We start from the raw sequence: 27,723 nt of genomic DNA, 5'->3' as shown, positions 1-27,723 counted from the left end.
AGTTACGTCTAATGAAAGAGCAGAGCTGCCCTAGCAACTCCTCACAGGAACCAATCAAGGAAAATCCAAGGATGAACTCAACATTTTTCTGTTTAGGGAGGCTGATAGACGAGAGGGATCGTGGCTGAGAGCTCAATGGACCAGGTTTGCTCAAACTGTAAAGATGAGATAAACATTAGGTGTTCTGTATTATAATTACCATTACTTTAAGTGTAAATAACCAATTATAAGTAGCTAATCGCCTTATGCTACGATATTGTTAACATATGAGGCTCTTTATTTACCTTCTGATGTGACGCAACAGTATCAGTGGATCCACAGTCCGAATCTTTGAACAAAAGGACAGCTTTAGCCATGTTCTGGACATGAGATTTTTCACACAGAGAGACAAGTGATCAACACGTAGGTTTGTTTTTTTAAAACAGCTAAATCGTTCAGTTACATTTGGTGGACTGAAATATAACACAAGTCCGTCAAGTCCGACAATTACATGATGTACCAGTATGGGTCATCGGGCTGATGTGAAGATGAACCACAGAAGCAGCCCAGCAAAAGCTTATGATTTTCTTCTGAAATTCCTACTGGTTGGAGACAGTGATGTGGGGAAAGGGGAAATACTGGCCAGTCTTCAGGATGGGTCCAGTGAGTCACCCTATGGATACAACATGGGTAAGACACTGTATTGTTTAATTAATATTCATCAAACCCTCTACCAGATATTCTTTTTGTATATTTGAAGATTGGGTGTTGAACATGAAGTGTACAGTCAGTGCATTTGAGCTGAATCTATAATCATGACTTGTATATTATGTAACATTAATGCATCTCGTGTATGTTGTAAAAAAACAGTTACACGTATCTTATTTTGTCACTAGAAATGTTGTCAATTGAAAACTAAGACAACAACGACAACTGGCAGCTGAAAACAATCTATTCTACATTTTCTATAATTGATTAGTATCATAATAAGTATGACAATTATATTAAGCTTACAGTGCTCATCTATTGTATTTGTCAAGCTCTTATTCACAGCTCAGTTGTAGTCGTAGTTATTAGTTACTGTTTTGGAAAAAGTAACTCTTCCCAGGGGACAAAATCAACTGCAGTGAACCCCCCCTTTGGGCTTTCACAACTAAACAACATATTTTTCATGTGTCTTGCGCAAAAGACAAACAACCTTTTTATACGACTCAAGCCACTTAAAGTTATCACATAACTAATAAATCACAGGATATGTTTACACTTTAAAAAAAAAATAAAGATCTTTATTGGCATAAAAAGTAGAACTTTTAACATCCATAGAACCTTTACATTGCATAATGATTTTATTAAGACTATACATAATGACTTGCATATCACTTATTAACCAAGTGTGTGAGACGGGGTTCTTAATGAGTTTCATATCTTTTCCAGAATGCTATCGCAGGTCTGCTCGAATCTAAATTGTTTTATTTTGTCATGCAAGAAACACAACACACTACATGTGACATTTTCATCATTGTCACAGCATTTGGGCAAAGTCCAGAGTCTGATGAACATGGTGAATCTCTTTTTAACAGCTTAGATTACACTAGTGAGTAAATTGACGGCCAACATGTTCATTTAGGGTCAGAGGCTGGGTGGCTTGCACAGTTGTGGACTCATTTATCCAAGCAGCTGAGACATGCATGCCAGACACTTTTAGAAAAGGCGCAACAGGTTATAAGAAAAATCAAAATACCTTGAGAAAAAAATATAGTTTTCACCAAAACAATTTCTAAATTTTTTTGTGTGCTCAAATGCTCAAAATGTCTGTAAATGTTTTGTAACATTTATATTTAATTAACCAAAGTCGCACAAGTGCCAGGAGCTAAGCAGTGGCGCAGTAGGTAGTGCTGTCGCCTCACAGCAAGAAGATCGCTGGGTCGCTGGTTCGAGCCTCGGCTCAGTTGACGTTTCTGTGTGGAGTTTGCATGTTCTCCGTGTGTTCGCATGGGATCCTTTGGATGCTCCGGTTTCCCCCACATGCGGTACAGGTGAATTGGGTAGGCTAAATTGTCCATAGTGTGTGTGAATGTGTGTGTGGATGTTTCCCAAAGATGGGTTGTGGCTGGAAGGGCATCCACTGCATAAAAACTTGCTGGATAAGTTGGAGGTTCATTCCGCTTTGGCGACCCCGGATTAATAAAGGGACTAAGCTGACAAGAAAATGAATGAATAAATGACACAAGTGCCAATTTCACATTCGTCACATCCATAACAGAGGTGTCACATCTATAACAAAGCTTTTTCCTCATAAATGCAAACATGTAAAGTAAAATGAAATCAGTCATTTTTGTTCTATAGAGAGCCAACTCTTATCCTTTTGATTAGCTTCACTTTTGGTTTGTGCAGTTTTATTCACAGAATTTCTACAAAGTATGTTGTAGACTGTAAACTCGCTAACTTTTTTGGTCGCATCCATAACGCATGTTTATTTTCCACTTTTAAAATATAAAAAATGTTTACAGACTGATATTTTTCTGATCGCATAGCTTTGTGGTTAATTGTTTTGGGAAATATAAACATATATCAAAATATAACATTAACATTATGCTTTCTCTGTGAATGTATGTTTTGAATTTTTACTACAAATGTCACATCAATAACACTGGAATTGCTCTTGAACAGAGTAGTGCAGTGTTTTTAATGTCAGCATGAACTGCCGTTAACTATTTGACGTTAACTATGTTTTCAAGATTGTGATAAGTTGGCGTTTCAAACAGCCTAAAGGTGCACTCGCATTATTAAAATTTTACATGCTTTATCCACAAAAAGGTCCTTTGTCTACTGTCAGCAGTTTAGAGATATATAAAGAATAACACGCATACCTAGCAGATTTTTTTGTTGGACAGCTTGGGGAACTTGCAGGCCAACTTGAACATAAACGAATTTTGCATTGTGAACTATTTCATCCTCGCATGTAGTTTCTGATCTCACAAACACCTGTAGAGCCCAATAGTTGGGTATTGGAAGTAAAAATCTTCTCATTAAGTGTCTCTTTAAAAAATATAAATAATAATAATAAAATATGATAACCTTTTAATGACATGTCTTTTGTAAGCTTGTATGGAATTAAAAGATTGTATGGTGTATGCTTTATTTGCAATAACTATATTGTCCACCTGAGAGGAGAATCTGGTTTTGGCTCAACCAGCACAACAGATTAGTCATGACTAGGCCCACACGAATTAAAAAAATCTAAAATCCATATCACATGCTAAAAATCTGCAGATTTCCGCAGATTTTTAGCCCATCCATGATCCTGTTTATTTACTTGTGTAAATGTGTTTAAATTTATATTTGTTCAGTTTATTAGTAATATTATTGACTAATCTAAAACTATTCAAATGATTTATTTACAATACAGTTTGCAAAGTAATATTTTCTGCCTTTTAGTAGATATATTATATGAGAGACTTGCATTGTTTACCAAATATAGTGGATCTAAATAGATTAAATTAGAGAGGTGTTACTTTTTCCTATATATATATATTAAGGTTTTAGTTATGATACTCCTAAAATTACTAAAAATGCCCTAAGTTTCATATCGCAGCCATCTTCGTTTTGAGAATCACCCCTTTCAACCCTACTCCTCCTCCTTTTCTAGATGAGTGGCATAGTGGCCCAGTGGTTACCACTGCTACCTTACAGCAAGAACGTCACTGGTTCTGGTCCTTACCAAGCCAGTCGATGTTTTTGTGCAGAGTTTACACATTTTCCCTGTGCTTACGTGGGTTTTCACCGGGTTCCCCGGTTTTCTCCCACTGTCCAAAAACATGCAACTTAAGTTAATTGACTAATCCTACTAGACATGCTCTTAGTAATTAGTTATCTCTTAAGAGCAATCACTATCTGTTCATTAGCTACTAGAGGAGGGAAGTTCTTGAAATCTACCTGAGCTTAAACTCTCTCTCTCTCGACTTGCAACCGGGAGGGAGCCCCGTGCTCGAGGATTTTATGAGCTCTGGGCTCTCTCCCAGGACAGCATGCCAATTAAGCTGTACTCTAGTGTGAACTTTTGAATTATATTTAATCATTGTTTTATATGGAATTTATATACTTGTTGTCTTGTAGCTAATGCAATATCTACATTTAAAACGAAAACCAGATTATTTCACTTACCCCACTGGCAGATAACTTAGCTTGTTTTAAGAAAAAACTTTTAATTGTGACTTATTTCTTCTGATGGTGAAAAAAAAAAATTTACTTGCTTTAAGAATTTTTTTTTTTTTTTTTGATATTTGGACTGAAAACAAGACAAACAGCAAGAAAAACATTTTTTTTTATTGTCATTATTTCATTTTTGGTACCGGAATACTGTTAGACTCCCCAGACAACTATTAAATAGTGCTATAAAATGGGATTTTAGTTCTTTTCCTCAAGTATGCAGTTTGTCTTCTCACACCTTTGTCTTTTTGTCTAATTCTCCTGTATTTTTTTTTTGCTTCATTACAAAGCTCATGTCATAATTTCACTTGTAGCAGGTTGGTTTGTTTCCAAGCACATACACCTAAATTCCATTAAAAAATCTCTATAGGAAACATGAACAGGGGATAAGTTGCTTCTCGAATGCACATGATTAGATATTGCCTGAAAACTTGACCAGAACAACGATAAGAGTTATCGTTGTTTACAAAATCATTACCCGGATAAATAATTTTGGGAATTGATAAATAAATCAAAATAGATCAGGAATAGTGTCAATTTTGTTACAAGCTGACTTTTACTCTTTTCCTTTTTTGTAGTTGCTCAATTCGAGCACAAGTGTGATGAAAATTTAATACCCCACCACAGGCTCGTGAAACTGACTTCATGCTACATTAATTTACATACTCTCTAGAAAAAATATTGCCCCCGTAGGGCCAGTAAAGCGCTCTGCCAGGATGCTAATACTTAGAAAACAGATTCCAAGTCTTTGGGTATGCAAGCAATTAATAGATCGGTGCTGGAGCATTCTTTTCCGATTAGATTCAGAGCTTTTTCTACATCCTATTCTGTCATATTCTATAACTTTAGTATTTATTTTGTATGGTAACCTTGGAAGCAACTCATAGAATTCCTTTTAAGTGCATACTGTATATGTACAGGGTCAATAAACTCCATTATGATTAGACGGGGAAAGCTCTTGCCTCATCGCCTTGCCAGCAGAAGTCTCTGTTGGAATTTCTGTTTATAGAGATTATTACTAGTGGCCAAAGCTCTTACGTAACCATGCTCTTCGACTGCTGAAGGAAATGAGGATGCAGCCAGGATTTACTGGCGATAAAGGAGTGGAACATTCTGATGTTTATCTAAACACTTGCATGGACCTTTCGAGCCACTTGTTTGTTTGAAAAGAGAGCGTTGCCTGTTGATTTGAAAGGAACAGTGACAGTTAAAGCCATGCAGCTGTTCCTTAGTGAGTGAGAAATCAGTTCTGTGCCACTAAAACATTTATCCAACCATCTTATAAATAAGGTACCAGCTGATATGTTGCACGCTGTGTTTTGGGTTATGTAATGCCTGTGGAGTTTAATCAGGGTTGACGGCATATTTAATTGGCACAAATGAAAAGGAGGATGTAAGGAGCAGAAGAACAGTCTATTCTTTTTGTTTTATTGTCTTAGATAACATCTAATTTTCTAAATTCTTTATAGATTTGTGGTTGGAAGAAAAAGAAGATGTAGAAATAGCTTTGCAGTCATATGTTAAATGTAAGTGTCATGTATGCAGTGTACAGATTAGCAGTAAGAAAAGTTGTTAATATGTGATCATTCTTAAGTATAATTTCTTATTAGAACATTTAATCACATTTTTACAGTTTTGTCAGGATTATGTTAAGGAATAATACTTGGTACAAGGATCTGTGGACATTTGTAAAAGGATGTATTTTCATTTTTTTTTTAATCTACAGATTTTTATTGGGGATAAAATATATTTATTTTTTTATTGGGCATGATATTATTATTTATTACATAACTTTAATACAACGACAAAACATACACAGTCAATGGGAACCAAAACTTCTTTTTGAACATTATTTCATCTTTATGTAAACGAAACTCTTAATAAAAAAATATGTTTATTAATTAAAAAAAAAAAAAAAAAATTGTGTATATATATATATATATATATATATATATATATATATATATATATATATATATATATATATATATAAGTAACTAAATGTACCTTTAAAGCAATAGTTCACATACACAAATGAATTGTTTCATTTCCACTTACTCAATCCTCCTCTTGTTCCAGTTCTTTATTCGTTTTTGTTACATCTTACCTGTACGTGAGTCTTGAGATAAAACATAACAATAATTCAACTAAAACACCAGTTACAGAGCAGTATACATACAGTAAGTAAAACATTAATATCTACTCTTAATTTAAAATATAAACAAAGGACACAATCAATATAGTATAAAACAAGAGACAAGCAATACCATACCAAAGAGGAAGTTAAACAGCTATGGTTCAATGGCAGGACTGCAATTTGCACGCAAGTATAGCACAGCTGGGGCAATCAATTACCAGGCTGATGGACTGAGTAGGAGGAGCCAAAGGGAAAACAGAGAAATAGAAACACACACTCACACACGTGCACACACACACTTTAGTGAGGACATTACATAGACTTCCATTTAATCAGGTTCAAGGGATAGTTCAATAGCTCATCCAACAATTAACTTTTTACTCACTTTTAAGTAATTCCAAACCTTTGAGTTTCTTTATTCTGTTAAATACAAAATAAGATATTTTTAAGACAGCTGGAAACCTGTAACCATTGACTTCAAATAGTTTGTTTAAAGTATATTTTTCTGTGTTTAACAGAAAGGTTTGAAACTAGTAAAGGGTGAGTAAATGATGACAGAATTTTCATTTTTTGGATGATAATGATTCAATAATAGTGTCTATGCCCTAACCCTACATTTACCCTTACGAATAAACCCAAACCCTCACAGATTAAAACATGTTCTGGGGTGCGTTTCCCAAACAATGACATTGCGGCTGAACTACCATAGTATGATGCATCGTTTGGGAAAAGAACAATGTAGTGACGAGTGTTTCCCAAAACCTGCTTTTTTTTCAGATCCATCATTTGAACCATGTTAGTGATAACGTAAAACGTCCATAACAACACTAAACGGGGCGGAGTAAAAACTTCTTTAAAGAAAAACCCATAATTTTTTGTGCAAATTATATTATTTTACACGCACACGCATTAAAAAAAAAGCAATATTAGTTTTGATGAAAACATGTTAACTGAAATGTATGTAAACGGCACATATTGGACCTATATATGTTTCTTTTACAAATATAGAGAATATGCCATATTCTATTCTAAAACATAAAACCAGTTAGTAAAACATATTATAATCTCATATATAAACTATTTAAATTGATAGACTAATGGGGCGACGCAGTGGCGCAGTGGGTAGCACGTTCGCCTCACAGCAAGAAGGTCGCTGGGTCGCTCGTTCGATCCTTGGCTCAGTTGGCGTTTCTGTGTGGAGTTTGCATGTTCTCCCTGCCTTCGCGTGGGTTTCCTCCGGGTACTCCGGTTTCCCCCACAATCCAAAGACATGCGGTACAGGTGAATTGGGTAGGCTAAATTGTCCATAGTGTATGAGTGTGTGTGTGTTTATGTTTCCCAGAGATGGGTTGCGGCTGGAAGGGCATCTGCTGCGTAAAAACTTGCTGGATAAGTTGGCGGTTCATTCCACTGTGGCGACCCCAGATTAATAAAGGGACTAAGCCGACAAGAAAATGAATGAATGGATAGACTAATGGTTGTAATTTACAGTAGGTAATTTGTTAATTAAAGAAAACAATCCTACATCATAATAATAATAGTATATATAACAAATTTATTGTTATTATTATTATTATTATTAGTATTATTATTATTATTATTATTGTTACTAATATTATTAAGTAGGATATTGTTTATTTTTTTTAAAAGTCCACTTTTACAATTTGACAGTCAAACCACTGCAGAAATGTTCTAACCAACAGGCTCATATACTGTAGAGTACATATACATTTCTTACTAAATAACCTACTATAAATTAAAAGCATTAGCATATGCTATATATTTTTGTTTTTACAAGCTTTGGAAACAAAGTAAATTCCGCTTTTAAATAATAGGTCACTTGACCCACTGCTGCGTTCAAAATGGCATAAATGTTTTCAATGGGCATTAAGGGAACACAATTGTCAATATGAATATCGCTAAAACTGAACTATAAAATACTTAAAAACTAAATAACACGTAAGAGAGATTACTTTAATGTTGTTGTTTTTTCTTTAATCATTCCCAGTTTTAATGTTGGAATGTTCTAAAGGAATAGGGCATAGGGGGATAACTAGGAATAGAACACAGCCAGGAACTATGCTTCTAACTACAGCTCTAGAGGTGTACTTACAAGTGTATGAAATTGCGATGCAGTTTGCTAATGCTTGTTGGAATGATGGATTTGGGAAACACCAAATCAACTAACTTGTAATAACTCAACTTGCAACCTTAGCTGGCTGACCATGGTTTTCGGAAACACACCCCTGGCCGATTTATAAGAACATTTAAGTAGTGAGGACCAGTGAAATGTCCGTTTTGATATTTAACTATAAGTGAGGACAATTGAGCCCTCACAAATACAGCTTAACCAGTATACACACACACACACACACGGATGTAACAATTTTAAACCCAAAAGTAAATATTTTGAAGAATGTTGAAAATTGGTACCTACTACTGATATCCACAATATTTGTTTGTCTGTTTGTTTGTTTGTATACTTTAGTGTCCCTCAAGGGGAAATTTTCCGTGCACTCACGGAGCACTCCAGCAAGTTCTGACACAATAAAATTTTAAAATAAGTAAACATGCAAAAGATTTACAAACAGGAAAAAAGCATAAGCACACTATCGATCAGTTTTCAACAGTCTGATTGACTTCGGGATAAAAGAGAAGGTTCTGTATCAGAAGGTAAAAGATTGTAAAATGGGAAGAGTACATGAGATGGATTGTTCAGAATTCTTTTCGATTCATTCAAAGTGCATTGCTCGTAAAGTGATTGAATTTTAGTAAGAGTTTCAGATCCTATTAGTCTTGTAGCAGTTTTGATAATATTAAACATTTTTGATTTCAGATTTACAGAAAGATTGCCATACCACATAGATAGACCATACCTGAGGATACTCTCAAATACAGCCTGATAAAATAAGTTCATGATTTTCTGATCAACACCATAGAATTCTAACCTTTGTAGAAAATACAGTCTTTGGTGAAGCTTTTCACAGATCCAGTTTACGTGAGTGTCCCATGTTAGAGACCTGTCTATGTAAATTCCCAAATACTTGTATGACTCACTGTACTTGAGTGATTTCTTGATTATGTACAAACACTGGTAAATACTCAACAGCACACTTGGGATCAAAGTTTGTTAGGGCCTACTCACACAATGCTATCCAAACCCTGCCCAGACCCGTTTCCGGGATTGTTTGAGAAGTGTGAGTGCTCTGAATCGGGCTCAGGCATGGTTCACTTGGCCGGCCCTGGCCCGGTTGGAAGAGGTGGGCTTCAGCGGGGTTCACTTGGGCTTTGGCACGGTACGCTTGTGTGTGAGTGCAAAACGGGCCTGAGCCCGAAACTGAAAGCGAGACTTTTAAGGGACTGTTTGATATGGATTAATTGATCATTCTTACAGTTCAATGAATGCAAACTGTCGTAGATTATTAAAGACGCAAACCCCTCACTGCACGACAGCTGCGCCTTCAGCAAACCTCCTAATTCCTGCAGCACGAGGACTTTATGATTGTTTATGAGCGTCAAAAGTTTCTGATACAGTATGTTCTGCGAAATATTTGACTGTGTTTTATTGCATATCTAATGACTAAAACGATATAACTAAAGAAATCTCAACTGTGCGGAGCAAGAGCGCTTACTGATCAGCGCATCATCGATAACGTTAGCGGGCCAGGCCCGAATGTAATGTGAGTGTGGGCTGGCAGGGGAGACGGAAGGGGGACAGGCTGGCTTTGGGCCGGTTCAAGGCAACTGTACATGTGAGTACGCCCTTAAAAAGGAGTGATACCATTCAATGATTGTTATTCATTCATAAAACCATTCAATAATTTGTTATTTTGAAACTACACTCAAAAAAGTCTTTTGCTGCTTTTTCAAACAACACAATTATTACTTTTTTTGGGAGACAACTTAATTGTTTTCTGTTCAATCCACTTAATTTTGTAAAAAGGATTAAGTTAACTTAATCGATTTGTGTTGGTAAAACATGAAGGAATTCATGTTGCCGAACCCAACATTTTTTACAATGCTTAAATGTCGATGAATACCAGTTTTCAACATTCTTTTGTGTTCAAAAGAAGAAATGAAAAAACACTAGATGTTTGGAACCACTTGAGTGTAAATAAATAGAGAGTAATTATTTAATTTGGGGTGAACTATCCTTTAACATGGTGTCTACCTTCACTAATGTCTACAAGAGTTATATAAGAGTTAAATTATGATGGTTTAAATTCTGGTATGTCTCCTCAAAGAACCTTGCAGTATTTTGTGTTTGCGTTTGATTCGGTGTCTTAAAGTTGCTGGGAATGGATCAACGAGTGTTAGCATAACTGTTACTCCCTGAGCTCTTGATTCTGAGCACCATTATCCACGGAGGCTTCGTCCTCATCCACTTACTCGGGTTGATCCGCCGTATGTGTCATCCCGTCAGAAAAAAAGGTCTATGGCTTTCTGCTGGTCGCTGTGAGGTGCAGAGCAGAGTAATTGCGCAGGGAGACAGAAAGAGTTAGTGTGAAAAAATCTGTCAGGATGAATCAGAGCTTGCCCACACAAACAGGAAGACTGCATCCTACAGGCGGACATTTTTATACAGAAAAAAATACAGCGGAGAGTCTGTGTTATACAATATTTGTTTAAATGTGATGCATCACACTGAAGTAAATAATTCACAATAGGCCTTTTATCAAAAGCTTGATAAAAGATTTATTTAGTGGTGGAAAGTATGATGCAAGCGCCGCTGGTCATGTTTATTTGATAAAATACATTTTTCTTGTAGTTGAAGTCAGACTTATCTAATAAAGCATTATTAGATAATGATAATGTTGCATTATTATTGCTTAAACAAACCATTAAAAATATTCCTATTTATTAAGGGTTTATTAAATTGATGAAAGACCTTTACGTTGTACAAAGTTCTGTTTTTAATGAATGCTAATGAAAGATGTTCTTTTGCATTTCCTCTCATCAAAGAATCCTGAGGTAATAGATAATGACCTCCACTAAAAATGGAAAAATATACATTTAAATTGTTATAAATTTTTACACTATTAATGTTTTACTGTTACTGTTTTACTCTAATAAGCAACAATTTACTAAAATAAAGAATCTTTAGATCAACATGTCTAAAGAATGATTTTTACATGGATATTTAGAGTCAGAGCTAAAAAATAATGGTCACACTTTACAATAAGGTTCATTAGTTAATGTTAATTAATGCATTTACTAACGGGAACAAACAATGTACAATACATTTACTGTATTTGTTCATTTTAGTTAGCGTTAGTTAATGAAAATACAGTAGTTCATTATTAGTTCATGTTAACTCATGGTGCATTAACTAATGTTAACAATGTTCAATTATGATTAATAAATGCTGTACATGTGTTGTTCATGATTAGTTCATGTTAGTAAACGCATTAACTAATGAACCTTATTGTAAAGTGTTACCAAAATAATAATTGTTAAACATAATAATAATTTTCAGCTAGGATACATAAAATTGATCAAAGACTTTCTACATTGACACATAAATTCTGTTTTAAATAAATGTAAGCCAGCTCAAGCACTTCCAGTTAACTGTCATGCATAATAAAATCGTAGAGTTTAAGTTCTGGTTTCTTTAGAAATCAATGATCTTCGCTGCCTGATTGATATATCATCTTATAAAAGTATGATATGTGTATGATATACAAATAATTCCATTGTTCATTGCCATGTAAGTAGTCACTAAGGTGTATATATCGCATTAATTGCCTATAGCCATACACCCAAAGCACTCCACAGTCATGAGGGGGCCTCTCCACACCACCACCAGTGTGCAGCATTCACTTGGATGATGTGATGGCAGCCACAGGACAATAGCGCCAGTGCGCTCCTCACACACTAGCTATAGGGGGAGTGGAGAGACAGTGATAGAGCCAATTCAGTGGTTGGGGATGAATGGGAGGTCATGATTGTAAGGGCCAATGCAGGGAATTGAAAAAAACTCTATTTTTTAATAGAGGTGCCATGGGAATTTTAATGACCACAGAGAGTTAGGTTCAACCTCGGTTTAATGTCTCATCCAAAATACGGCGCCCACTGACAGTATAGTGTCCTCTTCACCAACTGGGGCATTAGGACTCACACAGACCGCAGGTTAAGCACCCCCTGCTGGCCTCACTAACACCACTTACAACAGCAACCTAGTTTTCCCATGTTGTCTCCCATTCAGGTGTTGACCAGGCTCAGCCCAGCTTTGTGTTGCCTTTACTCATTATATTTTATTAAATTATTTTTGTTGACGCTGTGAAAGCAACCTTTTAAATTTGAAAATAGTCACATCAACCTTCCACCTGGAAATCTTCCAACAGAAGTAATGTTTCTTGAGCACTAAATGAGCAGATTGGACTGATTTCTGAAGCATCATGACACTGAAACCTATAGTAGTAAATAGTGATAGAAAAACATATCTGCTTTTCAATCAGGAACAAATTGCACATTAAAATGTATTTACATGTTATAATACTACGTTTTAGTCATTTTTATTTGTAAAATAATTACTATTGCAATATTGCTGCTCTTACTGTATTTTCAGCCATTTTGTGCACATAAAACAACTTTTTGTAGTTTTTAGAGTTTTGTATTTTTTAAAAATCTAATCTGATATTGTTTGAAGCATTATATATGGATGCATGGACGGATGGTTGGTTTGGTTGGAAGGTTTTGTTTGGATGGTTAATTGGACAGACCCCAAACCTAACTAAAGAATGATTTTTCAAGGAGGACTTGATTATACTTAATAGTTAATTCACAAAATATCCGATTTACACCTCATCATTAGTGCATACCTTCTGATATGTTGAAAAGCACAAAGACTGACCTCGCAGCTTACAGGGTCACTTTGGATTGTAGTTGGTCTTTTTGGTTCCATTCTTTAGTGACAGTGATGGTGTTTTTAAATTCTGTCAACTTAATGGAATCTCCCAGTTGTTCCATGTATATTTTCACAGTGTTAGGTTTCATTCTCATCGCAAAGGAATGTGTGATCGGCTCTGAAATTGTCTAAGAGAAAGAGTGTTGAGAATGTGTGTGTGTGTGTGTGTGTGTGTGTGTGTGTGTGTGTGTGTGTGTGTGTGTGTGCCCCAGAAACCCCACAGAATCAACTCTGAAGCTTTCTAATCTCAGCCTAGGCAATGGCATCCTCTTCAAATGTCATGATAATAACATCACTTAATCATAGTTGCTTGCTGTCACTTAATTGCATAATCAAAAGAGGGACAGTCTAAGTGAAATATTGGCTAAAACTGAACGTCTTTATAAAGGAACGTCTTATTTTTAACATATGCAAACTCTGTCTAGAATGTTCTATAGCAATTCTCAACTTTTCCATTTACAGTTATACGTAAGTCTATTAATAGTGTTTGCTAAGCATGTACATTTGAACAGTACTCAGATGACTTAGTAATTGACTCAAAATCGCTGAGTATTATGTTTTGTTGTGTAAACTTCACTGTTTATGTTATCAGCCAAAATGATACCTCAACTGACATCAAATTGCTTTAAATTTGATATTTTTAATGTTTCAATTTAATGCATTTTATCAGATAGAGAATTAATTATTTGCCGCGTGTAGGAATGAGAATGTCATTTAGGCATTAGGATGTGGGCTCTCTCCTTTAATCATATCTAGGAAGTTCCCTAGAACCCTTGAACTACCACATATATGGTATAAAAAATCAACAGAAAATGTTGACCATTTCTAGACCATTTCTTCCACATTTGAAAAAGAAATATCGCCATTTAGGTTGTGATTAAAGTTATTTTCTTCAAAAATATGTACTTTTGTTTTGATCGTGAGTTTTCAATTAGTCTCAGATTTTTTTTTTCCAACACATTTCCTATTATAAATTAGGATTCTGACTGGTTTGTTGGTCTGTTTGGACCAGATCTGAATACAATTGCCATGTTTACATTTACACAAAAAAAAGATTTTCTTACTTACAGTTTTTGTCTTCTTTTAGTCCAAATATCAAAAACTTCTTAAATCAAGAAGCATTTTCTAGTTTTTCCGTAAAGCAAAACTTTTTCAAACTTCTAGGACACTCCCCCCCAAATTTGCCCAGTTTCACTCGTGCCCCCTCTCAACTTCAAAATAAATGGTAATGTTCATGAGTGAATGTGAAACTGCTGAACTGCAGTTAAAGTCATCTAAAAATACAGGAAACTCTTACATGAAAGCACTTCACGTAAACACCTTCATTATATTATTGTCTATTAAGGCAAATAACTAGATTACAGATGTCCATGTAAACATAGTCAGTGTCTTCAAAATTAGTGAAACATCTAGAAGGGCATCCTGCTGATTTGATGCAGAAGTGCACTTGTTTGTCAGACGCTCACCGGTTTGACTTTCATTCACCATCATTCATTTTAAAAAGCATCCGCTCCATTTTATATGCGTTTGTTTTACTCAAACGAATTAACTCTATATGTGCCTGATAGTTAGATGTGGAGCTAACATTAATCAGATTCACTCTAGTGAACATAAAAATCGCCTTCATAATTTACTCAAGTGCAAGGCACGCCTCAATGTCTTGCGCCCCATTTAATTGGGGCCTGGTGGGGCGCGCCCCACAGTTTGAAAACCCCTGGTCTAAAGCAGGGGTGCCCAAACTCAGAGCTGGAGGGCCAGTGTCCAGCGTATTTTAGTTCCGACCCCAATGAAACACACCTGAATCAGCTTATCAAGCTCCTAGGTATACTAAAACTTCCACGCAAGTATGTTGAAGGAAGTTGGATGCTAAACAATGCAGGACACCGGCCCTCCAGGACCGAGTTTGGACACCCCTGGTCTAGAGCATGCTTCTTAAGCTGAACATTTTTAAACGTTTGGGCTATAAACAAGAGAACTTTTAGTAAGTAAAGCATTTTTTTGCAGTGTACCTAAACAAACCGAACTACGGGACAAATGCAATGCACATGGTTCTAAAACAAATGCTTTAAATGAGCATTTAAGTCATTTTATTTCATTTTAAATTGCAGGAATCGACTACAAGACTACTACCATTCTCCTGGATGGACGCAGGGTTAAGCTTCAACTGTGGTGAGTCGCCTCCTACAGATACTGTACATGTTGATCATTTATGTTTGGCTTCATTTCTTTCTGTTATCATCTTCTTAAACTGCAACCAAGCATGAAGCAAGATTAAAGATCGCCCTCTTTAATCGCCAATAAAGTCCTGTTTTTTCTTCCTCAAAAAATTACACAAACATGCCAAACGTCTAGCTGTGTTAATTATAGCACTTCTCACTAAACTCCTCCACTGAAAAAATCAGCCAAGTCACTCCCACTAGCCATATCTAGGAGTTGTTTAAATGTTTGGCTGTTTTTATTTATTTATCAAAGATGCAGTGGGAGATCTGAGAAAATGCTAACTTTAGCACTAGCATTGAAAACATACATCCTTTCCTGCCGTCCTAAGGTCATGAACACACACTAAATAGATGAACATAGACAACCTTATAACACTAGATCATGCCATTCAACAATGAGAAAACTTTATAGTACTTTATAATAGCACAATTCCAAAACCATAAATTCATAAATGGTATTATATCTAGCATGTTTTCAGTTGTGAAGCAAGCGAAACTTGCCATATTGTGTAGTATTTTATGCATGCAAGATTTTCTACGACCATGTGCTTGACATATGACACCTCTATGGTTTTGGCTACCTATTGTAATTTTCCGCCCGAATATTTTGATTGGACAAACATTTCTTAGTCGTAAGCCTCACCCAGAATTTAATACATTTACTGTAGATCATTTACATTGTGTTACTATCAGAATGTGGAGAGACTTTGAACCAGCACAACAAAATGTTTTCTGAAGACCTTCAATACTAATATTTAATATTAGTGTAATATATGTATAATGTGCTTTTCTGAAGGAAGCAGAAATACATTAATTTAGCAGGAAGTGTTGATGGTACAATACAACAGAAACAGCTTAGAAATATGATAAATGCACTTGTTTAAAGGAACTCAAAATAAATAAGAATAAATAAATGTATTAAGAACAAAATAATCAATTCATTAATTAACATGGTACCATTTGGACTCCATATTTGGATCATTTGGAACCTAGTCTTTACCCTATCATACAAAAAAAGAATATTGTAACTATAGCTGAAAAATAAGCAATGTTTTGATCTGTTTTATTATGTGTAGTCCTGTTTTAAATATAATCTGAACATTTATTTATTTATTTCTCTCTGTTTTCTTTTTACTTTTTTCTTCTTGTTTTGTGTTGGTATTATTGTGAAAATTCAATAAGCATACAGTTGAAATGTTTTTTTCTTTTTTAAATATTTTCCAAATGATGTTTAACAGAGCAAGGAAATTTTCACAGTATGTCTGATATTTATTTTTCTTCTAGAGAAAGTCTTATTTATTTATTTATTTATTTATTTATTTATTTATTTATTTATTTATTTATTTATTTCAGCTAGAATAAAAGCAGTTACAAAAAAAAAACATTTTAAGGTCAATATTATTAGCCCCTTTAAGTTGTATATTTTTTCGATAGTCTACAGAACAAACCATATATATACAATTATTTGCCTAATTATTCTATCCTGCCTGATTAACCTAGTTAAGCCTTTAAATGTCACTTTAAGCTGTATAGGAGTGTCTTGAAAAATATCTAGTAAAATATTATTTACATTAAAAGCTAAAATAAATCAGTGATTAGAAATGAGTTATTAAAACTATTATGTTTAGAAATGTGTTGAAAAAAACTTCTCTCCGTTAAACAGAAATTAGGGGAAAAATTAACAGAGGGGCTAATAATTCAAAACATAGTACCATTTATAAAAATTGCCACAAACCTGAATAAACTGATTAAAAAATAGTGGACAAAAAAAAAACAATTGTTACCAAGAGACTGATGAAGTCATACAGTAATACATATGAAAGGTTCTTCATATAGTTACTGATAAAAAGTGAATCTACAAACAATTGAATCACAAAGATATCCTAACATTGTCACTAATTGGTTTTCCATTGTTTTCTGTAATATTTTTCTTATATAAATAAAAGAACAGGACACTATGTCATGTGGTGTTGTTGATGTTCATCTGAGGTTTTATTTTCCACATTTTAAGACCCTCTAAAGACCAGATAATTCAATTGGGTGTCCTGCATTCTTCACATGACTTTATTAATATTACTGAATAGTAGTCACAACATTGACCAGTTCACAACCTATGAAAAAACACATCAAATAATTCCTTAGATATCTCAGTTGATATAGTTCTATAATGAAAACTTGTCATTGGAACAAAGGAGAACATCTGAAACTGTTGAACAGAAAATAAGATATTTTGAGAAAAGCTGGAAACCTGTAACTGTTGACTTCCATGGTATTTGTTTTTTCTACTAAGGAAGTCAAAAGTATTTTCTTTTGTGTTCAACAGATTAAAGAAAGAATTGGTAGACTAAATAAATACTATAGTGAGTTAATTTAAATTTTTGAATGAACTATCCCTTTAAGAGTGCTTAGCTTTTTGCAAGCATCTGGAATCAATAATTGATATTCCGGCCTTGACAGACGAAGTGTTTTAGAGGGTTTGTGATACTCGAGTCGTTACCCGCCTCAATATGACTGGCACATCTTGGTGCTGCGCTCAGGCCTGGATGGTGAATGATTCATTTCACTGCTCCTACTCAAAGTCTGCAGCCCTGGCACCAACCACAGAGAGCTCCTCATGTCACCAGGCAGAGAGGAGGACAATGGCTACAGACGCACTGAAGAACAGACACTAAATCAATGTCTTCTTTGTTGTTTTTGTTTTGTAAAGGGACACCTCAGGACAAGGCAGATTCTGTACCATATTCCGCTCCTATTCCAGAGGAGCACAGGTATGGTAAAAGTGATAAAAAGACTTTGGGGAAATATGAGTTTATCTGTTTTGTGTTTGTTCCAATTATAATGTTAAATATATACAACAACAACAATTGTTAAAATCCAAGCTTTAAATGAAAATGAATTGAAAAGGACATTAATAAAATGATCTATTATGGGTTATTTTGTAAATAATTAAAACAATACAAATTTGTTTTTTTATTTGTAGTTATTTTGGGAAAAATGGCAATTGAAATTGTACACCAGTCACAATTTATTTAATCAACAAGTTTATAAGTGGCTGTTTTAAATTTAATTTAAATAAATAAAAAATTGCTTAGTTTTTTTTCTTTATATACTTCATTTAAATTGCATTCAAATGTAAATAATGCAAATAAAATTTAAATGCAATTTTTGTAAAATTGTTACATTTTTATAAAAATAATTAACTTCATTTTATCATGTTCATAATAATATGATCAAGTTTTCCAATGACTGATTAGCTGTTTTAAGTGTAAATAATTTGAATAAAAATAAAGAAATTAATTTAATTTATTCAGAAAAAATAATTTAATTATTATAATCATTTATTCTAAAATGAAATAGTTCAAATGAAATGTGTTCAGTATTTTTTGTAATTATATTGTGTAAGTTTAAGTGATTTTTTAGGTTTACTTGATTTATTTAATTGTTTTTTGTAGGTTTAGGTGATGTTTGTAAGTGTATGTGATTTTTGTAAGTTAAAGTGATTTATTTAGGTGATTTTTGTAAGTTAAAGTGATTTATTTAGGTGATTTTTTTAAGTTAAAGTGGTTTATTTAGGTGATTTTTGTAAGTTTAAGTGATTTATTTAGATGATTTATGTAATTTTACGTGATTTTGTAGGTTTAAGTGATTTAATTAAGTGATTTATGTAAGTTTAAGTGAGTTTTGTAGGCTTAAGTGATTTATTTCAGTGATTTTCGTAGGTTTAAGTGATGCTGTTTAAATGCAAATCATTTCAAAAAATAAAAAAATTGAAAATAAATATTCATTATTAAATTAAAAATTACTCATTAAATAATAAGCTTTTTTCAAATTAAATCATTTAAAATATTCTTGTAATTTTATTTTCGGGTACTTTAACATACGTATTGCTTAATTTGAACCATTTGTCAAGCTGTGAGCATTTTGGGAAAGAGACTTTAGGAAATGGGCTTTTGAATATCTCTGAAATCCCAGACAGTAGTTAAACACCCCACCCAGAGATCAGCAGTTCCTGTTGAAAGTGTGCTATGCTATAAATTGTAGTGGACTGGTATTGTTGATATGACATTTCCTTGTTCTGGCAAACACAGATATCCTAATGACAGCAACTCCTGGAGCAAAGCCACATACTTTATTGACACTGCATCGTAAACATCTCTGCCAACACATTTACTCCCATACTGACTGAGATGATGAATAATACAACTCCCAGTACCACACTTTGAAAAATTTTTGCTATAGTCTGAAATTTTTAGGATAAATCTGTGTCTTATTTCATTCAAAACCTTTCATTCAAGTTTAATAATCTTTTTTTCACAGGGAGTCATCCTTGTTTATGACATCACTAACCGGTGGTCTTTCGACGGCATCGACAGATGGATTAAAGAGATTGATGAGGTAAAATCAGGTCAATCAGATCCAAAATGACTGTAATTACAGTAATCAGCATGGTAATTGTGCAGTGCTGTGTGATTATGGGTATAAACAAACATGACATCATACTAGTGGCTTTGCAATTACATAAAAAATCTGAATAAAACATAAGCTAATCAGCTTAAGAAGTTCCTAAGATAGATGTGTCTTCATACATAGTAAAAAGCTATTAGTTTGCTTTACTTAAAAAAAGCGAGTATACCCATTGCTTTTAAACAGATTATATGACTTTACTTTAAAAAATGTAGTAAACCCACTGACTTTAAAGCGATTAGTTGGCTTTACTTAAAGAAACTAAGTAAATCCACTGCCTTAAATATAATTAAGTAAATGAATTATGTGCACAATTAAAAAAAATTAAGTTACGTCAACTTAACCTTTTCAAGTTACAATAAACATACTTATTTTTTAAAGTAAGGTCAACTTGTTGCTTTTAAGGCAGCGTGTTTACTGTCTTTTTAAAGTAAGGTAACTAACCACTGAGTAGATCAGAATGTGCTGTTTTATGCAGCTAGTGATGATTATAATCATTAGGTTTTTAAATGGCACTAACAGTGGCTTTGTAACTAATCTGTGTAAATTGCAGGGGGCTGAGGATGCACAAGGTGTTTCAAATGACTGTTTCGATATACACTACAGACCAAAAGTTTAGGATAAGGAAATTATTACTATTAAATATAGTTACAAAAAATATTCCTGTAAATTTAATTTTGATTTAAAGATGAATTTTTAGCAAGCATCATTGATCCAAAATCCAATGTCAGATGATCCGTCAGAAATATGATGATGTGCAGCTCAGGAATTATTATTATTATTATTATTATTATTATTATTATTATTATTATTATTATTATTATTATTATTATTATTATTATTATTATCATCATCTGTGTTTAAAACTGTTGGGCTGCATTATATTTTACTTTATACTGTAATACACTGACTGTTATCGGTGCCATTAAAATTTATTTATTTTTATTCATCAAGGACATAATAATCAAATTGTTCAAAAGGATAATTAAAAAAAATATTTTAAGATTAATAAGTTTTAAAATGGATCAGAGTTTCCACAAATCTATGAAGATGGAAAACATTAATAATGATGCCAATAATAAATGATAATGAAAGTACAACAAATCAAATTATTTAAACTATTTCTTAAGGTGTTTGAGGTAGACTTAACACTTAAGTTAGCTTTAAATCAAATATGTATATACAAAATACAGCCACACTAATACAAATAAATAAATAAATTAATTTAAAGAAATAGTAAGTAAAAATAAAAAGTAAATAAAATAAAATAAAATAAAAAATAATAATAAAAAACATGTGGTCATCAAAATCAATATGCACAATAAAATCACTGGTGTAAGTCAATTATCAATCTATAATGGGAAGGAAAGCAATATTTAGCTTTTTTAAAGGATCTAAAAGAGGACTCCATGTTTTGTAGAAGTAGCCAGCAGTTCCTTTCATCGTATGTCTGATTTTCTCAAAAATATATAAATACTATATTTAAAAGGAAAACAGTTATTTTGAATTGTACAAATATTTCTTAATTTTTACATTTTTATGAAGATAAATAATCTTACTAATGCCAAAGTTTTGACTGATAATGAAAATATAAAACAAATTATTCTAAAGATTGTTTAATAATCACTCATTTGTTCTTTTTTCAATACCCAGCATGCACCAGGTGTCCCCAAGATCCTGGTGGGCAACAGGCTTCATCTGGCCTATAAGCGTCAGGTGACCACCGAACATGCGCAGGCCTTTGCGGAGCGATTGGGCGTCACGTTTTTTGAGGTCAGCCCTCTCTGTAACTTCAACATCACTGAGTCCTTCACTGAACTGGCCCGCATTGTGCTCATGAGGCACGGCATGGAGCGACTCTGGAGACCCAATAAAGGTAACAAGCCTCAATTATCAGGCTTCAAACAAACTAAAGAGAGCATTTATTTTTTACATCAACAAGGCTTTGTCTCTACATTTTGACATGCACTCTCCGGCCACTACAAATAACAATATCTCTCTTAAATACAGTATATTCTACAAGTTTATTTTACACATTCATTCATTTTCCATTGGCTTAGTCCCTTATTTATTAGGGATCGTCATAGCAGAATAAACCAACCACTATTCCAGCATATGTTTTACACAGCGAATGGGCTTTCAGCCACAACCCAGTACTGGGAAACACTCCCAGATAGCATAAGAAGGTGGGCCACTTTAGGCAGTTATGCTGCACTGGTGGTCTTTCTTTGACCTAGACAAAATAAATGTGAGCTTGAAGTGGCCCACATGTACAATTTCAAAAGGGGGCCAAAGATTCAAGCTCATATTTGGGCCATTTAAGGCAAAATTTTGGCACTTATGGCAAAATATAATCTGAATTTGAGTCTAATGTGGCCCTTGTGGAAAATGGTAAATTTGGCCCAAGTGAGAGAGGACAATTTGGGCAGCAGTTGGCAAAAATGTGGCATAGTCATTTAAGGGTAATCTGGGTCTAAACCCTAAGTGGCTCACATGTGTAGGTGCAAATGTGGCCCAGTTATGTTAAGACATATGTCGGCCACTTTTGGCAAATATTCGGCACAGTAAGCTCTGGCTATTGCTGCTTTGAGCCTAAAGTGGCCAAGAGAAGATATGGCAAATGTGGCCCAGTTATCCTATAACAAATGTGGGCCACTTTTGACAAATATTTGGCACAGTAAGCTCTGTCTAATGTGGTTTTGAACCTAAAGTGGCCTAGAGAAGATATGGCAAATGTGACATTATGAGAAGATATGGCAAATGTTTTATTTTAAAACATGTGGGCCACTTTTTTTGCGAATATTCTGCATAGTAAGCTTTAGCTAATGTGGCTGTGAGCTTAAAGTGGCAAACAGGAGCAGACCTTTTTAAGTGCCATCATTCCATGTGGTCTGGATGTAAGTGCCATGTGTATTTTGCTAGCTGGGCCCATACACGCTCGTATTTATACACACACACACACACACACACACACACACACACACACACACACACACACACACACACACATATATATACACTACGATCTATTTTGTTTACTCAGTTCACTTATAGAGCATGTCACTTATAGCGCATTGGACTGTGGGGGAAACTGGAGCACCCAGGGGAAACCCACACAAACAAAGGCAGAGCATGCAAACTCCACACAGAAATGCCATCTGGCTCAGCAGGGACTCGAACCAACAACCTTCTTGCTGTGAGGCGACAGTGCTATCCACTGAGCCACAGTGCCACCCCTATTTACAAATTACACCAATTAAAAAACATTTTAGAATGGATGATTCAGGAAACTATATATTTTTTGTATTCGCTGATGCGTTATATAATGAATCAGGAAGTAAAATGACTTAAATAGATCATTCTCTTTCATAATATCCGATTGAATATGAGTTGAGAAATCACATGTTGAGCGGATGTGTGAAATATACAGTGACTGATTTATATGCATGTCGGTGCATACAGACATACCACATATAGCTCTTTAAAAAATACAATGTTTAATGTTATTATTTCTCTAGATTTGCCATTAATATGTGTATATTAATAGTAATGTTTTATTTTATAAACTATGAACGCATCTTCAGATTTCAATTAAGAACATTTTTGCAGAAAATCAAAACAGGTTAATGTACAGTATATACCTTAAATCAGGGGTCTCAAACGTTACACTTTTTTGTTTTGCTTGAATGTTTACTAGGCCCTCCTATGAACTGTTAGTCACTGATATGGCCCCTGCCAATTTATGTTTGAGACCCCTGCCTTAAATGTTGGGGAAAGGCAAATAACCATGAAACAAATAAAACTATTTGTTATTCTAGCCAGTTGGAATTTTCTGGGAAAAAAAATGCTAATCTTTATATTTGAAATTTGGTTGAAATTATATCAGACCTTAATATAATATATATTAAATATTATAATTTTACTCGAACCAATAACTTATCAATCCACCACACCAAGAAAAGTGAAAAAAATCAATTAAAAATTAATTAATTCTTTTTTTTTTCTGCTTAGTCCCTTTATTAATCTGGGGTCACCACAGAGGAATGAACCACCAACTTATCTAGCATATGTTTTATGCAGCGGAAGCCCTTCCTGCTGCAACCCATCACTGGGAAACACCTATACACACTCTTTCACACAAATACACTACAGGCAATTTTGCTTATTCAATTCACCTATAGCGCATGTCTTTGGAGTGTTTTGAAAACTGGAGCACCCGGAGGAAACCCACATGAACACAGAGAGAACATGCAAACTCCATACAGAAATGCCAACTGACCCAGCCGGTGCTAGAACCAGCGACCTTCTTGCTGTGAGGCGATTGTGCTACCAACTGTGCAGCCCCTATATTATATTATATTATATTATTTATTCATTCATTTTCTTTTTGGCTTAGTCCCTTTAATAATCTGATGTCGCCAGTTCAAGTCCTGGCTGGGCCAGCTGGTATTTCTGTATGGAGTTTGCGTCTTCTCCCCGTGTTCGAGTGGGTTTCCTCTGGGTGCTCCGGTTTCCCCCACTATCCAAAGACATGCATTATAGTTGAATTAGAATAACTATAGGTGAACTGGATGAGCAAATAATTTACAGTCATATGAATATAAGTAATATAATTATATTTTAAGACATTATACAGAGAATAAAACGGAGAGAATAACACAGTAATAAAAGTGATAAAAGAGAGCTAAATCTGCAGTCCTCACTGTTTTTCAACAATACCATCATTGTCTTGTTTCTCCACTCTTCCATCAACATCTCTTTCTGACTCATTTTATTTCTAATGTTGGAAATGTTCTCTCAGGGAATTAAACAGGCTTCATCATAAATGTTTCTGACATGAGATGATGCATTAAAGAAGACTGTCATAGATTAATGCGAGCATCTTTAGGAACAGCCTTTTCTGAGAATGACCAGATAAGCAACAGTCATACATGTTGTTCTCTCTTGGACAAATGCTGCAAATATATAGAGGTCAAAGGAACGCTTGAGAAACCTGAAAAATGATGTGCTTTGAGACTTTATATACAGCTCAGATCAGAGACACCCAGTGTTCAAATATCAGTGTAATGGCTTGCCGCCTCCACACCACATTTCAGCTCTTAATAATCATAGCTTTCGCTCATGCTAGAAAAATGGATTGTAGAAACAAGGTCAAGTGGTATAAAAACATTTACGGAATAAAAGCATCAGATGTTTATTTAGACTAGAGATTATTTAAAGGTCAAGGAATATGATAAAACAACTTTGTGCTTCCATTAGATGACTTCATCCTCGAAAGACAAACATTTCCTAAAGGGGTAGTTCACACGAAAATGAACATTTGCTCTTAATTTACTCATGCTCAAGCCAATCCAAAATGGAAGGGATGTTTTCTTTAAAGCTGACCACTCAAGAAGATTTTAGACTAAAACTGTGGTTTTGTAATGTATAACAACAGTTACAGACACTTTGAGAATCAAGCAAAATATTAGGCTATACATAGGCAAAACTAAATTAATGTCCATGGCCAACTATTGTTTTTTTTTTTTTTTACACATAAATGCTCTAAAAGATTGTATTCATATTGAAGATTTTAAGGTAACATTATCAGCAAACTAACAGACATTTAACCCACGAGTCACAACACATTAATATTCATAGCAAATCCGGAGAACAAATAGTAACTTATTATATTATATTATATTATATTATATTATATTATATTATATTATATTATATTATATTATATTATATTATATTATATTATAATACATTGTTATATTTTTTTAATTATGATTTTTTATTCTAATTTATTATATTATATTATTATATATTGGTTTTTATCTTAATGAAAAATAGCATATTTGTGAAAATACATATTACATATCGCATCAACTAAATTAATCATATAAATTAAAATATAAAATTGTAGTTATGTAGTTAATTTATCACATGTTGGTGTAAGCACTAATAGTACCTCACTTGGTGTAATAGGGCCTTAAATTTTCTGTTTTGTGGCTAAGCTTTCAAATCGGTGTGTATGTCAATGAATTTTGAGTTTTAGTATTTTATTTAAAAAAATCTGTTTCTTGCACCATATATTTTACCATGACTATGAACTGAGGGTGTTTTGATGGTGCTTAATATGTTGCTTTTACCTTAAATTACCTTAAGTTTCATGCAGTACTAATGTTTCAGATTTAAGCTGCAAGCAAACAGAAATTTCTAACATGCTACCATATCAGGTTTTCAATAAACATCTTAGATAAAATCAAGACATTGGTTTCTTTTGTTAAGCATGTGTCCACTAGAGAGCAGTGTTTGTTTTCTTTTAGGGGGTCTTTTGGTGAAATAAAAATAACAGCATTATTAATAAATCAGCTAAATTCGACCAGTGAGTGCATTAACTGTCATCTAAATTGTCATTTTAGTGTGGGTCTACTTTATAGGCGGTTGAATAAAATGTAGCCATTTAAAAAAAAACACATAATGCCTGTTAAACTTCCCGAGCTTAATAATGCCGTCGCTTGGTCGTTACAGAAATGTAAATGAAATTCTCAGCTTTAGCAGTATTGAAAACACACACACACACATATATATATATATATATATATATATATATATATATATATATATATATATATATATATATATATATATATATATATATATATATAATTTACATTCCATATTTTTAGTCATGTATTTTTCATGTGAGCTGAGCATGTTTTTATGGTCCTTGATATGTTGCTTTTACTCTAAACCTGTTGTTTTCTTTCATACAGTGTTGAGTCTGCAGGACCTGTGCTGCCGTTCTATCGTTTCCTGCACTCCAGTGCATCTTGTGGACAAACTTCCCCTTCCTGTTGCCTTAAAGAGTCATCTGAAGTCCTTTTCCATGGCTAACGGCCTGGTCAACACCAGGATGATGCACGGCCGTTCCTATTCGGTCATACCTAGCAGTGCTAAAAAACGGAACGGAACCAAAAAATCCAAAATCATCTATCCTCCGCTGAGCCCATCCCAGCACTGCGCACGGACGAGCTGCAAGATTTCATAGATTGATGCAGTCGCTGTATTTACAGTACACATTCACAATGCAATTAAACAAGGAGCTAGTGTTCACAGCCACCAGAGTCTTACAATAAATAAGAACCAAGATACAGAACAGGGGCTCTTTGATATAGTAAGTGTTCTTGAGCTTGTTCACCATGTTGGTTTGTGCAAAACACATCCTCCTGGCCATATCCGATTGTGATCGCCGGACACAAGTACAAAAGAGGATCTGTTTTTAAGTGTTTCCAAGCCTTTATAATGCTCTGCATTGTTTAAATATACGTACAAGTTATTTTGTCTTGTATATGTATTGATGGTACTGCATTTTCCTGTGGAGGACTCTCTTTTTTTGCTACTGAACTTGGACCAAGCCAGCAGGAGAAACAGACGGCGTTCCTGATTTGTTATCAGTTTCAAAATGGACCTTACTGATAAATAATACCAGCTTAATTTCTTTAATACTTTTATTCAGAGAGAAAGGTCAAGGTTGAGACACACGGCTCTTTGTATTGTGTATATATAATTTTTGTTTGATACTACGATGTTAGAATTCTTAATTATTGTGATACACTTGATCTGTGACCAATATTGTAATTAAACAATATGTTTGTATGGAAAACACACCAAAGATGTGGGAGATTCAAATGTGGCTTCAATTGTCACAATGAAAACAATGCTTACGTTTCAGATTTACACTGCAAGCAAACAGAAATTTCTAACATGCTACCATATCAGGTTTTAAATAAACATCAGTGATAAAATCAATGCATTGG

At 34.0% G+C, this 27,723-nt stretch overlaps 1 protein-coding gene and 1 long non-coding RNA gene across 3 annotated transcripts; one reads left to right on the top strand and one right to left on the bottom strand.

Annotated features, from left to right (window-relative positions):
* Nucleotides 1–83: 83 nt before the first annotated feature.
* Nucleotides 84–6,091, bottom strand: LOC147841435 (uncharacterized). The gene is made up of 2 exons (XR_015504304.1): nucleotides 4,229–6,091; nucleotides 84–4,180 (listed from the first exon to the last, which is right to left on the bottom strand). It is a non-coding gene; the product is annotated as an uncharacterized LOC147841435 (long non-coding RNA).
* rab40b (RAB40B, member RAS oncogene family) lies at nucleotides 84–27,715 on the top strand. 2 transcript variants are annotated; one of them, XM_087274906.1, is made up of 7 exons: nucleotides 89–144; nucleotides 426–669; nucleotides 15,341–15,401; nucleotides 18,159–18,219; nucleotides 19,769–19,846; nucleotides 21,569–21,791; nucleotides 26,680–27,711. In XM_087274906.1, the coding sequence occupies exons 2-7, from the start codon at nucleotides 504–506 to the stop codon at nucleotides 26,952–26,954; spliced, it is 864 nt and encodes a 287-aa protein (XP_087131032.1). In that variant the 5' UTR covers nucleotides 89–144; nucleotides 426–503; the 3' UTR covers nucleotides 26,955–27,711.
* The last annotated feature ends 8 nt before the right edge of the window (nucleotides 27,716–27,723 follow it).

The sequence above is a fragment of the Danio rerio genome, chromosome 12 (assembly GCF_052040795.2).
Source record: "Danio rerio strain M-AB ecotype USA chromosome 12, GRCz13ab, whole genome shotgun sequence".
Taxonomy (NCBI): domain Eukaryota; kingdom Metazoa; phylum Chordata; class Actinopteri; order Cypriniformes; family Danionidae; genus Danio; species Danio rerio.
Note: the sequence above shows the minus strand (reverse complement) of the source record. Positions and strands in the feature narration are given on the sequence as shown.

Coding starts and splice junctions, on each gene's coding strand:
- rab40b (XM_087274906.1), top strand. CDS start 504: ATGGGTCATCGGGCTGATGTGAAGATGAACCACAGAAGCAGCCCAGCA. Junction 670..15,340: donor ACCCTATGGATACAACATGG/GTAAGACACTGT, acceptor TTTAAATTGCAG/GAATCGACTACAAGACTACT. Junction 19,847..21,568: donor GGATTAAAGAGATTGATGAG/GTAAAATCAGGT, acceptor TTCAATACCCAG/CATGCACCAGGTGTCCCCAA.